The sequence below is a fragment of the Benincasa hispida genome, chromosome 10 (assembly GCF_009727055.1).
Source record: "Benincasa hispida cultivar B227 chromosome 10, ASM972705v1, whole genome shotgun sequence".
NCBI classification, from domain to species: domain Eukaryota; kingdom Viridiplantae; phylum Streptophyta; class Magnoliopsida; order Cucurbitales; family Cucurbitaceae; genus Benincasa; species Benincasa hispida.
The window spans coordinates 58,493,737-58,512,478 of record NC_052358.1 but is presented as its reverse complement, the minus strand read 5'-3'; the positions used below and the strand labels follow the sequence as shown (position 1 = coordinate 58,512,478).

The 18,742-nt window shown below is 32.7% G+C and overlaps 1 protein-coding gene across 3 annotated transcripts; it reads right to left on the bottom strand.

Moving 5' to 3' along the window:
• Window positions 1–499: 499 nt before the first annotated feature.
• On the bottom strand, window positions 500–3,757 carry LOC120087700. 3 transcript variants are annotated; one of them, XM_039044566.1, is made up of 3 exons: window positions 3,248–3,757; window positions 877–1,126; window positions 500–674 (listed from the first exon to the last, which is right to left on the bottom strand). In XM_039044566.1, the coding sequence occupies exons 1-2, from the start codon at window positions 3,710–3,712 to the stop codon at window positions 878–880; spliced, it is 714 nt and encodes a 237-aa protein (XP_038900494.1). In that variant the 5' UTR covers window positions 3,713–3,757; the 3' UTR covers window positions 500–674; window position 877. The 3 variants fall into 3 exon arrangements, with proteins under 3 accessions (XP_038900494.1, XP_038900495.1, XP_038900493.1); XM_039044567.1 differs by having other exon boundaries at window positions 500–671; XM_039044565.1 differs by lacking the exon at window positions 500–674 and having other exon boundaries at window positions 708–1,126.
• Window positions 3,758–18,742: the final 14,985 nt, after the last annotated feature.

The window sequence follows — 18,742 nt, the reverse complement described above, 5'->3', positions numbered from 1 at the left end:
AATACCTTTAACCTAATAATTCAACTTTGCATTCCAAACACATACTTCCCAACTCTAAACTCTACATTCTAAACACAGACATTAATTTCAAACTTTAGCTCAACATCCAAAAAGTCATTTACCGAATCACCGATGGTGATTCTTATTCTTGAAAAGAAAAAAGAGAAAAAAAAAATCCCCATACCTCATTTTTACCCTATAGTAAGAAAAATAATTTAATGAAGAAAAGTAGATCCACCAAAATTTGACACATCAATGAGAACAAACCAGTTTCTTCTATTTATATTCCTAATGACTAAGTACATAAAAACTATATGCCAACAAAAGAGACAAAATAACCATACACCATTCTTTCGTTCAATAATTTCTCTCTGTAACACTATGGTATTTGGAAACCAAAAAACTAAAACGACTTGTAATCTCTTTCTGTAGCTCAATCAGTGTCAGTGTTATCACCTGGTTTTGCATTCTTTTGCCTGCTTGATTGTAACAAAATTAGGTTTACAGAAAAACTAAACTGTTCTTTTTTCTTGTAAACTCTACAAGCACAACCGTTCAATATTTCTACTGATATCTAGCCCCTTACTCTCTGAAATGCCAAAATTTCTTCCTGTACCACTATGTTTTCCTACGTTTTAACAACATATTCTCCTCTCCGAGTATCTTCTTCCCTGCTTAAATTTAAGAAATAAATTTTGGAACGAAGATTTCAGTTGTTTTGACTACGTATTTGGATGAATTAATCAATTTTGATCTCTCATGCGGTATGAGAATCATAATGCTTTTAAAGATATATTACAGTATAAAGATACAAGACACAACTATCTTACAGATATAATGCATACAGGTTCGTTTAATGGGGAGAGTGACACATACATCAACTTTCTTTGAATTTTCTTGATTCCTGTCTCTGTCTTTCATCCGAGACTGAGTTCTCAGTTGAAGCGTCCAACCCCAGGCACCTGAGAAAAGCTGATTTAGCAAGCCTGAAATAACTACAAGGGTGAAGATCTAACTTGGTTTCTTGAGAGCCTTCCCCTCCTACTACAGTGCCTTCTCCCACTTGTGTGATTCTTCTGCTCGTACTACTTGTTATCTCCCCCCTGATGCTTTGCTCATTCGTGACCTGCATATTATTTTGTTACAATTTCAGACATTATGAATCTAGAAATTCAGTGCACTTGAATGGTAAATCCTTGGTTCCAATACATACAACAAATGTAGAATATATAGAATTGATGATATGATATGCAAGAAGCCAACTTGAGTTCAATTCAACCCTTGTCTTATTGTACTGAATTGGAAATTTAGGATCTTTCGTGGACAATATTTTAAATGCACAATACACAACCAACGAAGACAAACTTCTTGCTTATTAGTAGTAGGCTAAAGATATATATAAAACTACTCTCAAGTGAAATTAGGCTCATTATGTAAATCAATTTAGCGATTTATTAATAGCAAAGAAATATCTGACCCGCACTAGAACGACGGATAATTTAACAAAAGTATAATAGAGGATCCACTCATTCAGTTTCACCATCTAATAGTTGAAAGGCTGATACTTATTGGGCATCAACACATTCTTACCTGGATAGTAAATACTCCGTTGGTAAATAAAAAAACAAACTCTTGTTACAAAAATGTTGGCTTACGAGGGGGTGATCTAAGGGGGGTCAGGAACAGGAAGAATCTAGTAGAGAGAGATTCAATCCTCACGAAATGCTAACACCATTCCTCTGAAAGCATTTATAAAACACTCTATTCGTATTTGTGATCTTCATTGAGATAAGGATCCCATCCACGGTATTGAAGTCATCCATTACCATCTTTCAGGGGGGCTGGCTAGTTAGTTACAAGGGATGGGAATGCACGAGGGGGTGATCTACCGTAATACTCACCAAAGGCTAACACCATTGCTCTGAATTATAGCTTTCGAGCATTAATAAGATCACCTTATTCATAATTATTTTCTTCTTTGAGATCAGAATTGCATCCGTGACATAGAAGCCATCAATCCATTACCATTGCATAGAAGGAGATGGAGTAAAGTGTCGTGTCTACTTGGTTGGAGAGATCCATAAAGCGTTTGGTTCAGAATGAAGTGAAGTTAACAAATGTATGGATTCCAAGCCCTTTGGAGGAAGGTCTGGCAGATTGCTGATGTCAATTTTGTCATTTGCACCATCTATTTATTACTCACTCTATGGCCGGCGTCTTCATTCAGTAAAATCACAAGGCCGCTTACATGGGTTTTCCTTCTCCATCATCTCAGATACAATTTTTCTGAGCCATTTCTAGATATTCCTAGTAGAACTTTGGTGTAATGCCACTTTCCACAATTTCACCAGGAATCCCTTTCTTCATTGTCTATGGAAGACATCCCCCCTATACTGTGCTATGGACAAGTTCCAATTGTAAATTCTGTTATTGACCAATAGCTGCAAGATTCTGATGCAATGCAATTTTGGGTGAGCTTCAGCAACATCCAGCTCGAGCACATAGCACGATCAAAGTTATTAAAGAAATTCAGTTCCAAAATTTTTAGCTACCTGTTGGCAACATGGTCTGTATCTCAACCTCCATGCCTAGTGTTCACTTGCAGCGTGCCTCAATGAGAAACTCACCTGACACAATTTCTGACCTAATTTTTCATATTGCATCCTTTCGAATAGGTAGAAGAAGCAAGTAAGAGCTTCCAGCAGAAATCTCCACCCACCCAATTGTGCAAATATTACAGTTTCGCAGGGCCTTAGAGCAGGTTTTTCGTTCTTTGTCCTACTACCCAAGAAGTTTGGCTTTACGTTGGAGAATGTAGTTGAATCAAAGTAAATTTTGGGCACTAGACAGATGGCAAAGCTCGCACGGGTAACCAACTCTTTATAAAATTGAAAAACCTCCCTAATTTCCAAGCATCACAGGAGACCTCTTGACACTATCAACACGAATTTTCCTATGTAATCTAAACGAAATATTCAATGCCATATATTCTCGCCCATTAGCCAGCAAAAAGCTGATAAATCTAGGTGGAAACAACCATGCAATTGATGCCGTAGCTATGGCGGAATCTAGAAATCCAAAATTGGAAAGTAGAGTGAAAAAAACACCAACAGATTTGACTGAATTCTGCATAAGAGAACTCCTAGACCCTAATTCTCGACATAATCGAAAAATTTCTTACACCAGCTACACATAACAAAGATTCTTACACTGGTCGTTAAAAAAGACAAGCCGAGAAACGGCATACCTGCGCATTCCGCGGTGGATTAGGGTCAATTCCGATGTTGTGGTTAGGATGAATGTTCTTCCCGTTGTGAGAAAGGAAGCGAGTAGTGGAAGAGGAGGCAATGGCGGCAGTGGAGTTGATATCAGTAGTATTGGTTTTGGAGAAATCAATAGCGAAGATGGTAAGACAACAAAGGATGAAGATGAGGAGAATAACAAGAAGCTGAATCCAGATTAACCATGAAAATCCTGGTTCAATTATGAGTTCATCTTCAAAATTGAACATATTGGGGGAAAGTAGAATTTCATAGAGAGATTGAATTTGGGAATAAAATTGGTTGGTGATTGTTGGGAAAAGAAGAAAGTGGAAGGAAGGTATGAGTAAAGGAAGAGAAAAGGCAACAAAAATGTAGAATTGAGGAGCTTCAAACTCAACAGCTTCCCTGTTACAGCCCTTGAAGGGGTGCGGAAGCTGGACCCATCGCATTCACCCCTTCACGTTTACACCATTTTTTTTCCTCTTCTTTTTTCCCCCTTCTTCTTCTTTTAAGACTTTAGTGATGAATGTTTTTTTTTTTTTTTTTTCGAGGCTATTCTGAATGTAGTTTTGCCACGTTTACTCATTCTTAAAGAAAATTAGTATAATGGTAATAGAATCTCACTGGTAGATCAATCGTAATAGACTATGATTACAAATCTAATTAGATTGTTTTTTATCATGTTTACTTAGAATTATGAATTTACATTTATGTCGTTACATCAAACAACAACAGTAATGAAAAAACAAATTTGGAATTTTTATGTTGTAACAGTGACAGTAACAATATTGACATAACTTTTAAATACAATTGGATTGAGTATCCTCTGCTCGTCGGTACATTTGCATTTTTATTATAGATTTAGAAGTGGTCCCTACATATCGGTACGGTTTCAGAACACAAGTAAACTATACATAACGTTATCAAATGTGCCCACTTTTCAAATTATCATTGATTTATTAAGTTTTTACTAAGGTAAAAGTGACCTTAATTTATTTTGGTCTTTGTGTTTTTAAAATATTAAGAAAAATATATTTTTAGTTTATGTTTGGATATTCCTGAAGTTCTAGACGTTACAATTTTAAACTTAAGGCTAGAATTTTATTTCAATTGCATCATTAGATTTCAAGATCTACACTTATTTAAAATAGTGACACTTAATTAATTATTAGAATTTTCTTTATACATTAACACGAAAGACTGAAATGAATATTTATGAAAACTCGAAATTAAAATGTAAATCTTGAAACATATTAACCAAATTGAAAAGACCCAAACTTTAAAGATAAAATTGTAACATTTTGGAACTTAGAGATCAAAAAATATTTTTCCTTACTTTGACGTTTATAGTTTCAACTTTAGTTCGTCTGGTCCATATTCTTCAAAATACAGAGTTTGGTATATGTAATTAAAAAAAAAGACTATTGTGGTCCCTCACTTTCGTTTTTATTTCATTTTTCCAAATGTCAAAAATGGTCATTTTAAAATCTACAATGATCAAAATAAACTAAAAGTTAGAAGTACGATGACTAAAATAAATCACCAAAGTTTAAGATAAAAGAGACGAAGATAAACATGATAAAAGTACATTATTAAAAAGTGGACCTTTTTAAATATAAAAAAAAATATCTAAAAATATTTATCCTGGTAAAAAATTTCAAAAGTATAAAATGGTTTTGTATTTTTTTTATACTATAAAATATAAATATTTTTGTAATTTTTCTATTTATAAGAATTTTTCTTAAAAAAATAATTAAATTATAAATTGTGTACCCTTTGAATTTATTTCAATTTTGTTGGGGCAATTTTCAATAGCCAAACGGTTTCAAGAATTCTAATACATTTAATCCTTTTAGTTGTTAGAAGTAAAACATCATTAAAGAAGCGTTAAGAGTTAGGTTTAAAGTAACTGCTTCTCGTAAATTGGATAAAAGTGAGAGAAGTTTAAATCAAAAGTGCACACAAACTGAGGTTGAAGATATAATTCATTACTAGTTGAAAAGCTACAACAACTAATTCTTTATGAATAAATTAAATTAAATTAAAAATAAATAAATAAATAATTACACTGCTAAAGATCAAGAGATTTGGAATTATATCGTAAGTTTCTAAAAAAATTTATGAAAATGTGTTACTTTTAAAAATATTTTTAAAAAATATTGTAGTTTTACAATAATTATATTCTCTCTTCTCTTCTCTTCCAATTTCTAATAATCTCCACTCATGATTCACATTTTTTTCACTTTCTTCTTTCTTAAACCAATAAGTTAATTCAAAAAATTCAAATTGAATCATTTCATTTATATATCTTTTCTTAGATAAAGATAATTTATATATCTTTAAACATAATGTGAACACAATTAAAAATTATAGTAAAATCTAAAATTAATCAAATGTTGTAAATAAAACAAACTTTATGGTTTGATGCAATTAGAAATAAAAGCTAATATATAATTCAATAATTACTAACTACTAAATTATAAAGCTCAAATTAGTAATATTATAATTTTACACTTAAGATTTGATTTTTGTTTCAATTTGGTCCCTAGACTAAATGATTTACATTTTTAATCACAATCGATTTAAAATAACTATGAGGTGAAATTTTAAATTGAATTTTAAAAGTGATGAAAAATAGTGAAACTTAATTAATTATAATTCGTTTATTTAATTTAAATTTATTAACATACATTAACACTAAAGATGAAAAAATGTAAAGAGTAAAATTGTAATATTGTGAAACCTCGATTGCAAGTTTCTTAGCACGTAGTGCCAATAGTCTCCTTTTTTGTCCCACCGAATAAAGATTGAAGCATCCATGAGTTGTATCTGTCCTTGGTCAGTACGATGAAACTGGTAGGATAAAACAAAGTATCATTATTTGTAATGATAAAACAAAGTATTTAATATGGTATTTTTTTAAAAAAAATTATTTAATAGTTTAAATGTGAAATTACCTACGATCTCCCTATATCTACCGTCAATTAAAAGGGGTAAGAGGGGAAATCAAACTAATGGTAACCCTATAATCAATCACTAAAATAGGATAAAATTCATCCAAATTAGATGTCAAATTTTATTAATTTATTATGTAGATAATTTAATATATAAAAACATTGAGTCTCTAATTTGTTCATCGGTTTATTTATGCAAAAAAAAATATTAACACTAATTTCTACGATAGAGACTAAATTATTATAAAATTTAATATACAAGAAACTAAATTTGTTACATAGTAAAGTTTAGGACCTAAATCGTTACATTTATCTCTCTTTTTTCTTTCCCTTTCTCTTTCTATCATTTCTTAATCTTTTTCTTCTTCATTCCCTCATTTCTCTTCTTCATCTCTCTTTCATTTTTCATCAAGTCAATTTAATTAATTATAAAACTCAAATATTATAGGTCAATCGGCCTAAATGATAAAGTAAATGTTTAACGGATTTTGATAGAGTTTTGATGAAAAAAAGTCAAATAAAAACCTAATTTGAAACCAAATCCGCCTAGATGATAAATTAAATTATTTAATATGAGAACTTTTTCAAAAAAATTATTTCATAATTTAAATGTGATATTACCTTATTAAACACAAAAGGGAAATTGTATAATTTTTTAGATACTTTATAAAAGGTTAGGAAACTATGTCAAATACGCTAAATTTTAAAAACGAAACAAAACAAAAATAAAAGCTACATCCCATGAGAGGAACCAAGGACTAAAAGAGAGACACTACAACTTTAAATTTAAGACCAAACCAACCAACCATTGGCCTATTTTAATTTTTAAAGGCAAACATTATATATAAAAAAATACTAGCGTGGAAGAGGTCAAAAAAAAAAAAAAAAAAGGGCTTAGTTGAGAGTTGAACTTTCGACCTACTTTGGTCGAGAGTCCAAATCTCGAGCTACCCATCTCAATTTTCTAAATGCCTGCCATACTATCATATTTTTCTAAATACTTCTAAAATTACTATATTTTTCTAATAATTTTTTCAAAGAACAATATTAAAATAAAAAATCCGCTAACGATCCATACAGCAGAGTTTTTTTTTTTAATTATTATTTTCAATACAGCAGACTTTCAATAATTGGCTAAAAATTAACAAATATATTAGACTTTGGAGAGAAATACAGTATACAAAAAATTGGGCGTACGCCAAATTGTTTGGAATTAGTACAAACTTAATTTATAAATAATTAAATGGGACTGTTGCAAATATAGCAATCAGACTTAACGTATTGATAGATATAGTATAATACAAAAATATTTATAAATATAACAAAATTTATATCAAACTCTCATAATCTATTAGTGATAAACTAATAAAGTCTATTAGTAATAGTCTATAGTGATAGAGACTATCACTAATAGAAGTCTATCAGCAATAGTGTCTATCACCAACAAATTTTGCCACATTTGTTATTATTTAAAAATGTTGTTATACATTTAATTATTAGCCCTCAAAGTGTTATTCGTTGCAATTACTCTAATAAAATTAGTTTTGGTTGAGGATTATCTTAGGGAATGATCAAAGCCTATAGGCGAGCCCAAAGCTAAAAAAAATTGGCAGGTTGCATGACAGATCGTGTGTCCCAAAAAGGGAAAAGTTAAACCCCTCTGGGATCCAAGTCGACCGCTCGAGCTCATGGAATTTCACCAAATGAGAAATAACAACTGACTCGAGCTTAGCACCAACGCTCTATAACCTTGAGGGCTACATTCATCTTGACACCCCAGCGTTACATGGAACTCTAAGCAGGTGTCAGAAGAAATGCCTTATAAATAGCCTCATTTTGACAATCCAAATAAAGAGATAAGTAAGTAAGTCCAAATGAGAAAACATTAACACTCTATGTGCTTAGTTAAACTAAATGCTCCATGTACCAATTAAGGCACCAGAGTGTACTCGGCTCGGCACCACACCGATGCTAGTAATTTCACGCAAGTCAACTCTAACGAAAAATCCAAACCAAAGGAATCGGCTAGCAATGCACTCAAGACTTGTGTGTGAGTTTTTTTGTGCCAATAATTTATTATTTTTAACTTATGTTTACAAGTTTAATTTAGGGTAGTGTCTCCTAAATTGAAGGGAATTGGCCAAACAACTCAGTGGGAATGATGATGAAGAATTTCAATGTTAGACTGTTGGTGGTAGAAGTTAGTGCATTAGTAATTGTTTTTATTTTTCTTATAAATACTCGTAATCTTTCCATTTCAATGAACAAATAACTCAATCGAAACCCTGGATCCTCTCTTGCAATATTCTTTTTTCTTATTTCTATCTTTCGTTGTCTTCATCTGTTAGTTTTTATTACATGGTACAAGAGTGTTTAGGTTCTTTGTTTTGTGTTTGAGTTTACATATTCGATAAAGATGAACAATGAAAACAATATTAATGTAGATAAATTTTATCTGTGATAATTATAACTATTAAAATCTATATATAGAAGCTTTTCCTAAAGATTTAAGGAAAACTTTGCATTTAGCATTTTTTTTAACTCATAATTACTCCATCAAAAATAGGCTGCAACATCCTTAAGCATGGCTAGACAGACCAATATGAGCTATTCCTTTTTAATGATAAATACAATTTTTAAGTGATAAATACTTACTCTTGTCCATGTGCACTTGGTTTATCTTTAGCACAATCACCTGACTTTGTATCGTGAAAATAAACATAAAAAAAAAAAAGTCTTAACTTTACGTGATAGTAATAATAAACTTGATTTGATAAGGAAAAAAAATATGAACGACAAAATATATAGAAGTTTTGCACAACAGTGTGATACTTTTCACACATCCTCTATTGCTAAGTCAACAAGTGGATAAGTATAACAAATTTAGAATTTGTGCGTGAAAAATGAACTTATTTTCCCTCAAGTTATAATGATATATTTCTAGAAGCATATAACCTAGGTTGTTTTACCAGTTTCGGAGCTGCTCTTAGGATGAATCCTTCATATATCATTAGGTTGCGCATGTAGGAGCATGCTTCATTAATTATTTTACTAGGATCGGTCTTGGCCTTGACCTGAGTCAACTCTTCCTTTTAAGCCTATTGTGTCTTTGGTTGCTATCTTTGACCCAAATTTTATTATTTTCTTGACAACGTTGCTTATCGATTTCAAATCGAGTAATGTTTACTTTCATATATTTAAGACATCATTGTATTTATTAAAAATACAACGCTATATGTATAAACTAAAGCTAATTTGTGAGAAATTCATGCATCTTTTCTATTTATGCACAATGTTTTTTTTTATAATGATATAATTGCCTTTAATTTTATATTTTAAACTTAAGCTAATCTTTAGCTAGAGAAAAAAATCTGAAAACCACCAACTTATTAGACATTAAAAAATTATTTGACAATTTTTAAAGAATGTACTCCATTATATTTCAACCTTTCTTATGTAAAATAAAATAAATCAAGAACAATTTCAACTACACATAGTAGGGTAGTAACAAATTAGTTGTAACGGCCGAAATTTTAGTCTTGGATTATAAATCCCCAATTATTTGGATTGAGGTTAATTTAAATATTTATGGAGAATTTATAAATTTTGGTTAAATTTGGAAGAGTCTCGGTCAAATAGGGTCTGAAAAGAATGGGATTTGGAATGATCAAAGTTAGGGTTTGGTAACTTGCACTTAAAAAATAAAAAACTAAAAAATAAATCATCAATTTATTTTTTCTTTAGGTGCGGCCCCCAGGAACCTGCTTTCCAGCCATCGTACGCCGCCGTCTCCACCGTAGGATGTCGACTACTGCACGCTACCAACCGCCACACCACTTGCCGTCGTGCCCTCTTCTGTTCGCCACCGTGTACCGTTGGGTTGTGGGTTTCATTCTCTATCTTGGAGTCATGTGAAAGCTATGCCGATCATCTCCGTCATCGGGTTCTCTTGAAAGTTAAACATGTTTTATTGAACTAGATAAGTTACAGATGAATTTAAGGATGTGGATTGATTAAGCATATTAATTTATGAGATGTTATAGATGAATTAATTTATGAGAGTTTAAAAAATTAAAAGATGAGTGTTAATTATGTTAACGAAAGAGTTAATTTAGTAGAGTTTCACATCAATTAAGTGTAGGATTTTAATTTATAAATAGGATGTCAAGTGTAGAGAAGAACACACAAAGAGAGTTCAATCAAAAGTGTGAACAAGTTTGAAGAGTCTTTCAATTAAAAGTATTTTTGTTTCCTCTCAAATAATCGTTTGTTGTTATTTATTTGTGAGTGTCCATCACACGCTTTCAATAGAGTGGTATCAGAGCTTGAATTTGAAAAACAATGATCATTTTGCAATGACAAATAATAATTTGGTTCCCTTCCAAGTGTCTCGACTTATGAAAGAAAATTATAGCAGTTGGTGTATTCATATGAAAGTTCTACTTAGTTCACAAGATGTATAGGACATTGTCAATAATGGTTATGAAGAACTAGAAAGTAGTGTGACTTTAAATCAAGCTCAACGAAAAGCTTTGCAAAATACAAGAAAGAAAGACCAAAAAGCTCTCACCATCATTCATCAAGCCATCGATGATCCAAATTTTGGGAAAATTTCTAGAGCAACTACTGCACATCAAGCATGAAAAATTTTGGAGAATACATATAAAGGAGTAGATCGAGTCAAGAAGGTTCACCTCAAAAAATTGTGAGGTGAGATTATGAATCACTACATATGAAGGAATCTGAATTGATTTCAGATTATACTTTAAGATTGCTAGCAGTAGTAAATGAAATGAAAAGAAATAGTGAGACGATAGATGATGAGCAAGTGGTAGAAAAGATATTTTGCTCATTGGATGAAAAATTCAATTTCATCATTGTAGCTATTGAAGAATCAAAGGATTTGAGTACAATGTCCATTGATCAACTTATGGGTTCCTTACAAGCCCATAAAGAGTAGCTTCTCAAGAAGAACAAACAAACAACATAGCAACTTTTTAGTCAAAGTTGTAGTTGGGAGATAAAGTAGATAGCCAAGAAAAAGGCAATCGAGGTCAAGGATGTGGTAACAACTGTGGACGTGGTGACTTCAGAGGTTGAGGTTAAGGAAATTATGGTCAAAGAAAATTTGATGAGAGTAATTCAAACTCTAATTCATCAAGAGGTCGTGGAAGACAAAATTATTCGAGGTCAAATGGATAAAGATCAAATAATGGACAAAGATATGATAAAAGACAGGTTGGATGTTATAACTGCCATAACTTTGGCCATTATTCCTGGGAATATAGGAATAAAGTAGAAGAAAATGCAAATTATCTGAGAAAGATGAAGAAAGCGGTGAGTCATCTTTGCTTCTAGCATGCAAAAGTGAAGAAACATGTGAAAATAATGCATGGTATCTTAATAGCAATTCAAGCAATCACATGTGTAGATGTAAGTCAATATTTGTGGAACTTGATGAATTTGTTGGTGGTAATATCATATTTGTGATGCCACAAAAATTCCTGTCAAAGGAAAATGTAAGATTTTGATCAACTTGAAGAATGGGAAGCATGAGAATCTCTGATGTTTATTATGTGCCTGATATGAAGAACAATATTTTGAGTTTGGGAAAAGTCTTATAGAAAGGCTATAATATTTTGGTGAAGAATTATAGTCTCTCGATAAGGGATAATCGTGATAATATGATTGCTAAAGTGCAAATGACGAAGAATAGAATATTTTTATTAAACATTCAAACTGATGTTACTAAATGTTTGAAGTCATTGTTTGAAAGATCCATCTTGGATTTGGCATTTGAGACTTGGGCATTTAAACTTTGATGGCTTAAGACTATTAGCAAGGAAGAACATGGTGAAAGGACTGCCATATGTCAAACATCCAGATCAATTTTGTGAAGGTTGTTTTAATGGCAAGCAAGCAAGGAAGAGTTTTTCACAAGAATCTTCTTCAAGAGCAAGGAGACCACTAGAGTTAGTTCACACTGATCTTTGTGGACGAATTAAACCAAGTTCTTTTGGTAAGAATAATTATTTCTTATTATTTATGATGATTTCAATCGAAAAACTTGGATTTATTTTGTCAAGGAGAAATCATAAGTATTTGGCATGTTCAAGAGATTTAAAGCTCTTGTTGAAAAAGAAAGTGGTTAGTACCTAAAAGCCTTGAAATCAGACAGGGGAGGAGAATTCACTTCAAATGAATTCAAAGATTTTTGCGCAGAACATGGAATTCATCGGCCTATGACAGTTCCATAGACTCCTTAACAAAATAGTGTTGTTGAGAGGAAGAATAGAACGATACTCAATATGGCTCGAAGCATGTTGAAAAGTAAGAAGATGCCAAAAGAATTTTGGGCACAAGCTGTTGAATGTGCTGTATACTGGTCCAATCATTCTCCTACTAAAAGTTTGTTGAACAAAATTCCTCAACAAGCATAGACAGGAAGAACACCATTCATTGCTCATTTGAGAGTATTTGGAAGTATCGCTTATGCATATATACCTTATAAAAAGCGTAGGAAGCTCGATGATAAAAGTGAGAAGCTTATTTTTGTTGGCTATGATACAAGCTCAAAAGGCTACAAACTTTATAATTTTGCAACAGAGAAGACAGTGGCAAGTAGAGATGTTGTGTTTGATGAGAAACAATGTGGAATTGGAATGATGAACCAAAATACTATAAGTTTTTACTTTTTTCTAATGATGATGATGAGTCTAGTGACATTACTTCTTCATCAACATCACCAATGTCGCCAATCACTCCACAACAAAGCACACACCTTCATCATCTACAAGTTTAAGTGAAGGACCTCGTGGCATGAGAAGCTTACGATACATATATGATGAGATGGAAGGGTTAAGTCAAAGTATTAATAATCTCACTCTTTTTTGTCTATTTGGTGACAGTGAGCCTTTGAATTTTGAAGAAGCTTTGCAAAATGAAAAATGGAAGACTGCCATGGATGAAGAGATAAAGGCCATAAAGAAGAATGATACATGGGAACTTTCTACTCTTCCAAGTGGAAAGAAAGCAATCGGTGTCAAATGAGTATTCGAGCAAAATGAAATGAAAAAGGGAGAAGTGGAGAAGCATAAGGCAAAATTAGTTGCAAAAAGCTACTCGCAAAGAAAAAGGTATGAACTATGATGATGTATTTGCTCCCGTTGCTCGCTTAGAAACCATAAGGTTGTTAATTGCAATTACTGCTCAAAGTAAATGGAATATCTTTTAATTGGATGTTAAATTAGCATTCTTGAATGAATATTTGGAAGAAGAAGTATACTTAGAACAACTTTTTGGCTATGTTGTGAAAGGACAAGACAATAAAGTCTTGAAATTAAAGAATGTGTTATATGAAATGAAACAAGCGCCTAGAATGTGGAATGGCATAATCAACAGATATTTCCTTGACAATGGATATTTGAGATGCCCTTATGAAAATTCTCAATATATTAAGACTAATGATCGTGGAGATATTTGTTGGTTTGTCTGCATGTGGATGACTTAATTTTTACCAGAAATTGTGCAAGTATGTTTGAAGATCTCAAAAAGGAAATGATCCAAAAATTTGAAATGATAGATATTAGAATAATGTCATATTATTTTGGCATTGAAGTGAAGCAGTCAGAGGAAGGTATTTTTATCACTTAAGAACGATATCCTAGAAAAATTCTAGAGAAGTTCAAGATTGATCTAATCTTGTCACAACTCCAATTGAAGTTGGGATAAAACTGTCCAAATATGAAGAGGAGATGTTGTCGATCCTTCATATTTCAAAAGCTTAATTGGAAGTTTGAGATATTTGACTTGCACACGACCAAATATTCTTTTTAGCGTTGGATTGGTGAGTCAATTTATGGAATCTCCTACAATTACTCATTCGAAAGTGGCAAAGAGAATTCTTCGTTGCCTCAAAGGTACGCTTAATTAATTACTTTATTCTCCACCTAAAGAATTCAAGCTTGAAGGTTATTGTGATAATGACTGGGCTGAAGATGTTAATGACCGAAAAAGTACAAGTGGATGTGTTCTTTGTTGGTAATACTGCATTTACTTGGAGTTCTAAGAAGCAACCTATTGTGACATTATCTACCTGTGAGGTAGAATATGTTGTTGCAGCCTCATGTATTCGTCATGTAATTTGGTTAAGGAATTTGCTGAAGACAATTGGAGTTTTGCAAGACGATGCAATTGTGATCCATGTAGATAATAAATGAACAATTACTCTAGCAAAGAATCTAGTGTTTCATGATCGTAGCAAGCACATTGATACAAGAATTCATTTTATCAGAGATTGCCTTTCAAGAAAGGAGGTTTAAGTTGAATATGTAAAGATTGAAGATCAAATTGCAGATATTTTCACAAAGCCACTCAAAGTTGATGTGTTTAATAAGTTAAGAACTTTGCTTGGTGTTTTCAGAAAACATGTTTAAGGAGGATGTTGAAAGTTAAACATGTTTTATTTAACTAGATAAGTTACAGATGAATTTAAGGATGTGGGTTAATTAAGCATATTAATTTATGAGAGGTTATAGATGAATTAATTTATGAGAGTTGAAAAAATTAAAAGAGAGTTAATTATGTATGTTAATGTAGGAATGTTAATTAAGTATGTTAATGTAAGAATTAATTTAGTAGAGTTTCACATAAATTAAGTGTAGGATTTTAATAGTTCCATGTATATTTAATTAGGGTATGAGTTATGTATTTAAATTTACCCATGACAATCCTATAAATAAGATTGACATTGGCATTGTTGATATATCCAAGTGTGTAGAGAAGAACACACAAAAAGAGTTCAATCAAAAGTGTGAACTAAGTTTGAAGAGTCTTTCAATTAAAAGTGTTTTTGTTTCCTCTCAAATAATCGTTTGTTGATTATTTATTTGTGATTGTCTATCACACGCTTCCAACAGGTTTTTCCATAACCGTTGCTAGTTTCTGATCACTCTTTACCAATCTCAATTGTTCCGACATCGCCGCTCGCACAGTCACCGCTAGGGGTTGTCTAAGGCACCAACCATCAACCATTAAAGTAAGTTTTGTAAAAATTGTGAGTTTTTCGTTATGTTTTAGACTTTTCTTGGTATGGTTGGCCTAAGACGAATTACTCATGGTATTTACAGGTTAGGATCAGAGATTATTGAAGGTTTCAACAAATGTCTAGCGGTTCAAAGATGTTTGTGTGACGTTTTGGTGAGGGATAAGATTGTTTGTCTCTTTAAATATTATTGTGGTTGCTGGGTTTTCGTTGGATTTACCTTTATATTTCACATTCTTATTTAAATTCGATTTAGGATCGATGGAGCTTAGAAGTTTTGGATCAAGAGACATTTGTGTGAGTGTTTTAAGTTTCTAAAGTGAATTTGTTTCATTAGATTCGAGTTTTAATCATGGAGTTTCATAGTTTGTGGATGTTGGAGTTCAAGTTTAATATTGACATTTTTGGTAAAGTCTTGAAACGTGGTTTCTACAAGTAAGAATGGAGATTGCCTCATTAGTCTTGGTTTTGATTGGAGGTAAGGGGTTTTCTAACGATAAATTTAGAGTGGCTTGTTATGCTTTACTCGTAACTGAGTTCAACTTAGTGTCAATAAATTGATTTGTTGCCATATTGTAATTTGTGTGATATTTGTTTAAAGTGTGTTGTGCACATTGTTAGTCTGTGTGACGCAAATGTGCATGACACAAGCCTGAAGCAATGGGATTTGTAAACCAATCTGTGTGATATGTCTGTGTGACTTCGTGTCATATCTATTGAGCTGCAGTGTTATGTGTACCAATTTGTGTGATAAGTCTATGTGACTTCGTGCTATAATCCATGGACTGCATGGCGAGTCTCGTGATGCGAGTGCCCCAACACCTAAGTTTGTGCTTTGTTTTCTTGTGTGAGCACCATAAACATCTGTTCAACTGTGTGACGTGTTTGTATTTGGTGGACCATACACATATGTTCGACTATGTGATGCAATTGTTGTTCGTTGAATTCGTGATGCGAGCTTAGAAATGTATTGTATAAAGTAATTGGAAAATGTATAAATGTAAATGATGCATTGATGCGTTAGTGATGCGTTAGTAATGTGCAATAGGACGTATGACACTCTGTAGACGTTCAAGTTTTCTTGAATCAGATCCAAGTATAAATCCAACTCAGGTTCCTAGTAAGTCCAGGGTCGAACTCAGGGATTCAGATTAAAGCTAACGTAGACCTTGTGTTGTAGCTGTTGTAGAAACATCCTAAGTGAATACAGAAATGAGTTATTTACACTAAGCTGTTGTGTGTGTGCAAAAAGATATAAAAGGGTCAAGTAGAAAATAAGGGGTCGTGGAAAATGGAGTTTAATGCAGGGGATATGTGTCGATCTAAGTTAGATGTACACGAATAAGAATATGATGCAAATGAGATGACTTGTTTATCTCTGTTTATGCGTTAGACTTCTATTTGACACTTCTCAATGCGAATGTCATACAATACCCTATCTCTAGAATGTATGCGTTAGTCACAGGATGCAATAAAACACTAGTGCGTCTATCTCTAGATGTACCAAGCATTTCTAACTTAATGCTAACTTGCTTATTCTCTCGAATAATTCAAGCTAAAGCGGCTTTTACCAAGTGATTTAGTTGGCTTAAGCGTTTAGAATTGGATTTTGCATGAAGTTATAGATACATCTAACATAAAGCAAGAAATAAATAGTGGCGAAGTGAGATAGATCAAATATGTGAATTTATAAAGAAACTGATTGTCTTTACAAAACCAATACTCAATCAAATGAGATGATGAAAATGATAAGTCAGATGAAATGAATGGAGTCAATCCGTAGAGTACAATCTCTTGTCCTCTTTGGCTAAATTCTAATTTGTGTACAACCACTTGTAGAGGAAATGGAAGAAATTTCTCTCTCAAGCTCAGCTTTCTCCACTCCTTGATCGGTGGTGGTGGTGGTTATCTTCCATCTCGTGTTCTTCTCGTCACCACAGCACAACTCTAAAGTCTCAAAATTTCAGAATTATACAATGAGTTAAGATCTCTTCATCTGGTGGGATTTCTTCTATTTATAGGCATTAGTCTTCTCCAACTTGATGATGGGGCAACATTAAATTTCATACCCTGGTCAGCCGCCTAACACTTAGATGCTTTTTAGACGCTGTCAGCTACAGATGCCCATGCTTACAAGCGGTGATTTGATACAAACAGCCTGAATCAATGAATCTTCCTTACGTTGAATCCCTCCGACACATGCCCATGCATTTGACATTACCTGCGACACTTAGAATCTTTGTTGAAATCCTACAATATCATGCGTTAGCGCCGCAGTATTTTAGCAATAAACATTCTTTTGTATGAGTTTGATAGTGTTTGAGTAATTCCATGTGTTTTCTCTAAAAATGATGAGATTTTATTATTAAAGACCCTAATTGTTCCAACTTTTGAGTCACAATAACTTGTATTTCTACAAGTTATCACACCCCCAAATTTGAACAATGCTTGTCCTCGAGCATTCCATAAATAATTCTTCGTTATCTCCATTGTCTTAAGTGTGCAGGGTTCACCTCTCATCATATTCACTTATAAGCTTGGACTGAAAGTTTAGAAAAATGGTACGCAGGTTGATTCATTTTTAAAAGGGAAGATGTTTTATTTCAGGTCAGCAAGTTTGTTGTCAACAACTCTTTCGTTTTCATCAAAAACATTTCGTTTTTTTCTAAACCAGCAATGCGCGTTAGATGCTTTTCCTTTAAAATAGTATGCCGTAAAAAAGTTAATGAAGTTCCTGGGATTACCCATGCGTTGTTTCCAGGTATCCCACTTTCATTATCTGGCTTGTCCTCATGGGTGTCATGCGAGCATCCAACTACGGGTGAGAGCCCTTCACAACTAAACTCATATCTAGCATGTATGCGTTTCAAGATACAACTTCTTTAAACTAGATAACGGAGTTTTGGGACACATTGGTCTAGGAGACTTAATTTCGTTTTGGCTTGCCTCACCAGGTGTCATGCGAGCATCCAACTATAGCTAAGTGCCTGTTCCAATTTTTTTTTTTTTTTTTTTGCTCATGCCAATTTGAGGTTTCTTTTATAGAGTATTGATAGAGGAGTTTGCGTTTAACATCTTTCTATTTTGTTTCCTCTCTTTTTGATGAACTTACTCAATAAATGCGTCTTAACTTGGATTTCCCTCACCCCCCAAATTTTGGAGATTAGCTAAATCCTCATTGCTAAAAGAGAAACAAAATTTCGAAAAGGCTTTGAGAATTTCAAAAGGAGTTTTGATTTAGGGCTTGCATGCGTTAGAAAGAAAACATGTAGACTCTTTAGAAAAGTTCAGGTTTTGTTGATTTTCTTATGTTGATTTTCTTAACGCCTACACTGTATTTAGTTTCGTATTACTAATATCCTTGAGGTAAAACAACGCACAAGACAAGAAAAATAGCCAAAGAACAAAAAAGGTATGCTAAGGACAAACACAAAGATGAAAAATGATGGAAATTTCATTCATTTCATTGATAACTCAGTAAT

Coding starts and splice junctions, on each gene's coding strand:
- LOC120087700 (XM_039044566.1), bottom strand. CDS start 3,712: ATGCGATGGGTCCAGCTTCCGCACCCCTTCAAGGGCTGTAACAGGGAA. Junction 1,127..3,247: donor ATCCACCGCGGAATGCGCAG/GTATGCCGTTTC, acceptor AATAATATGCAG/GTCACGAATGAGCAAAGCAT.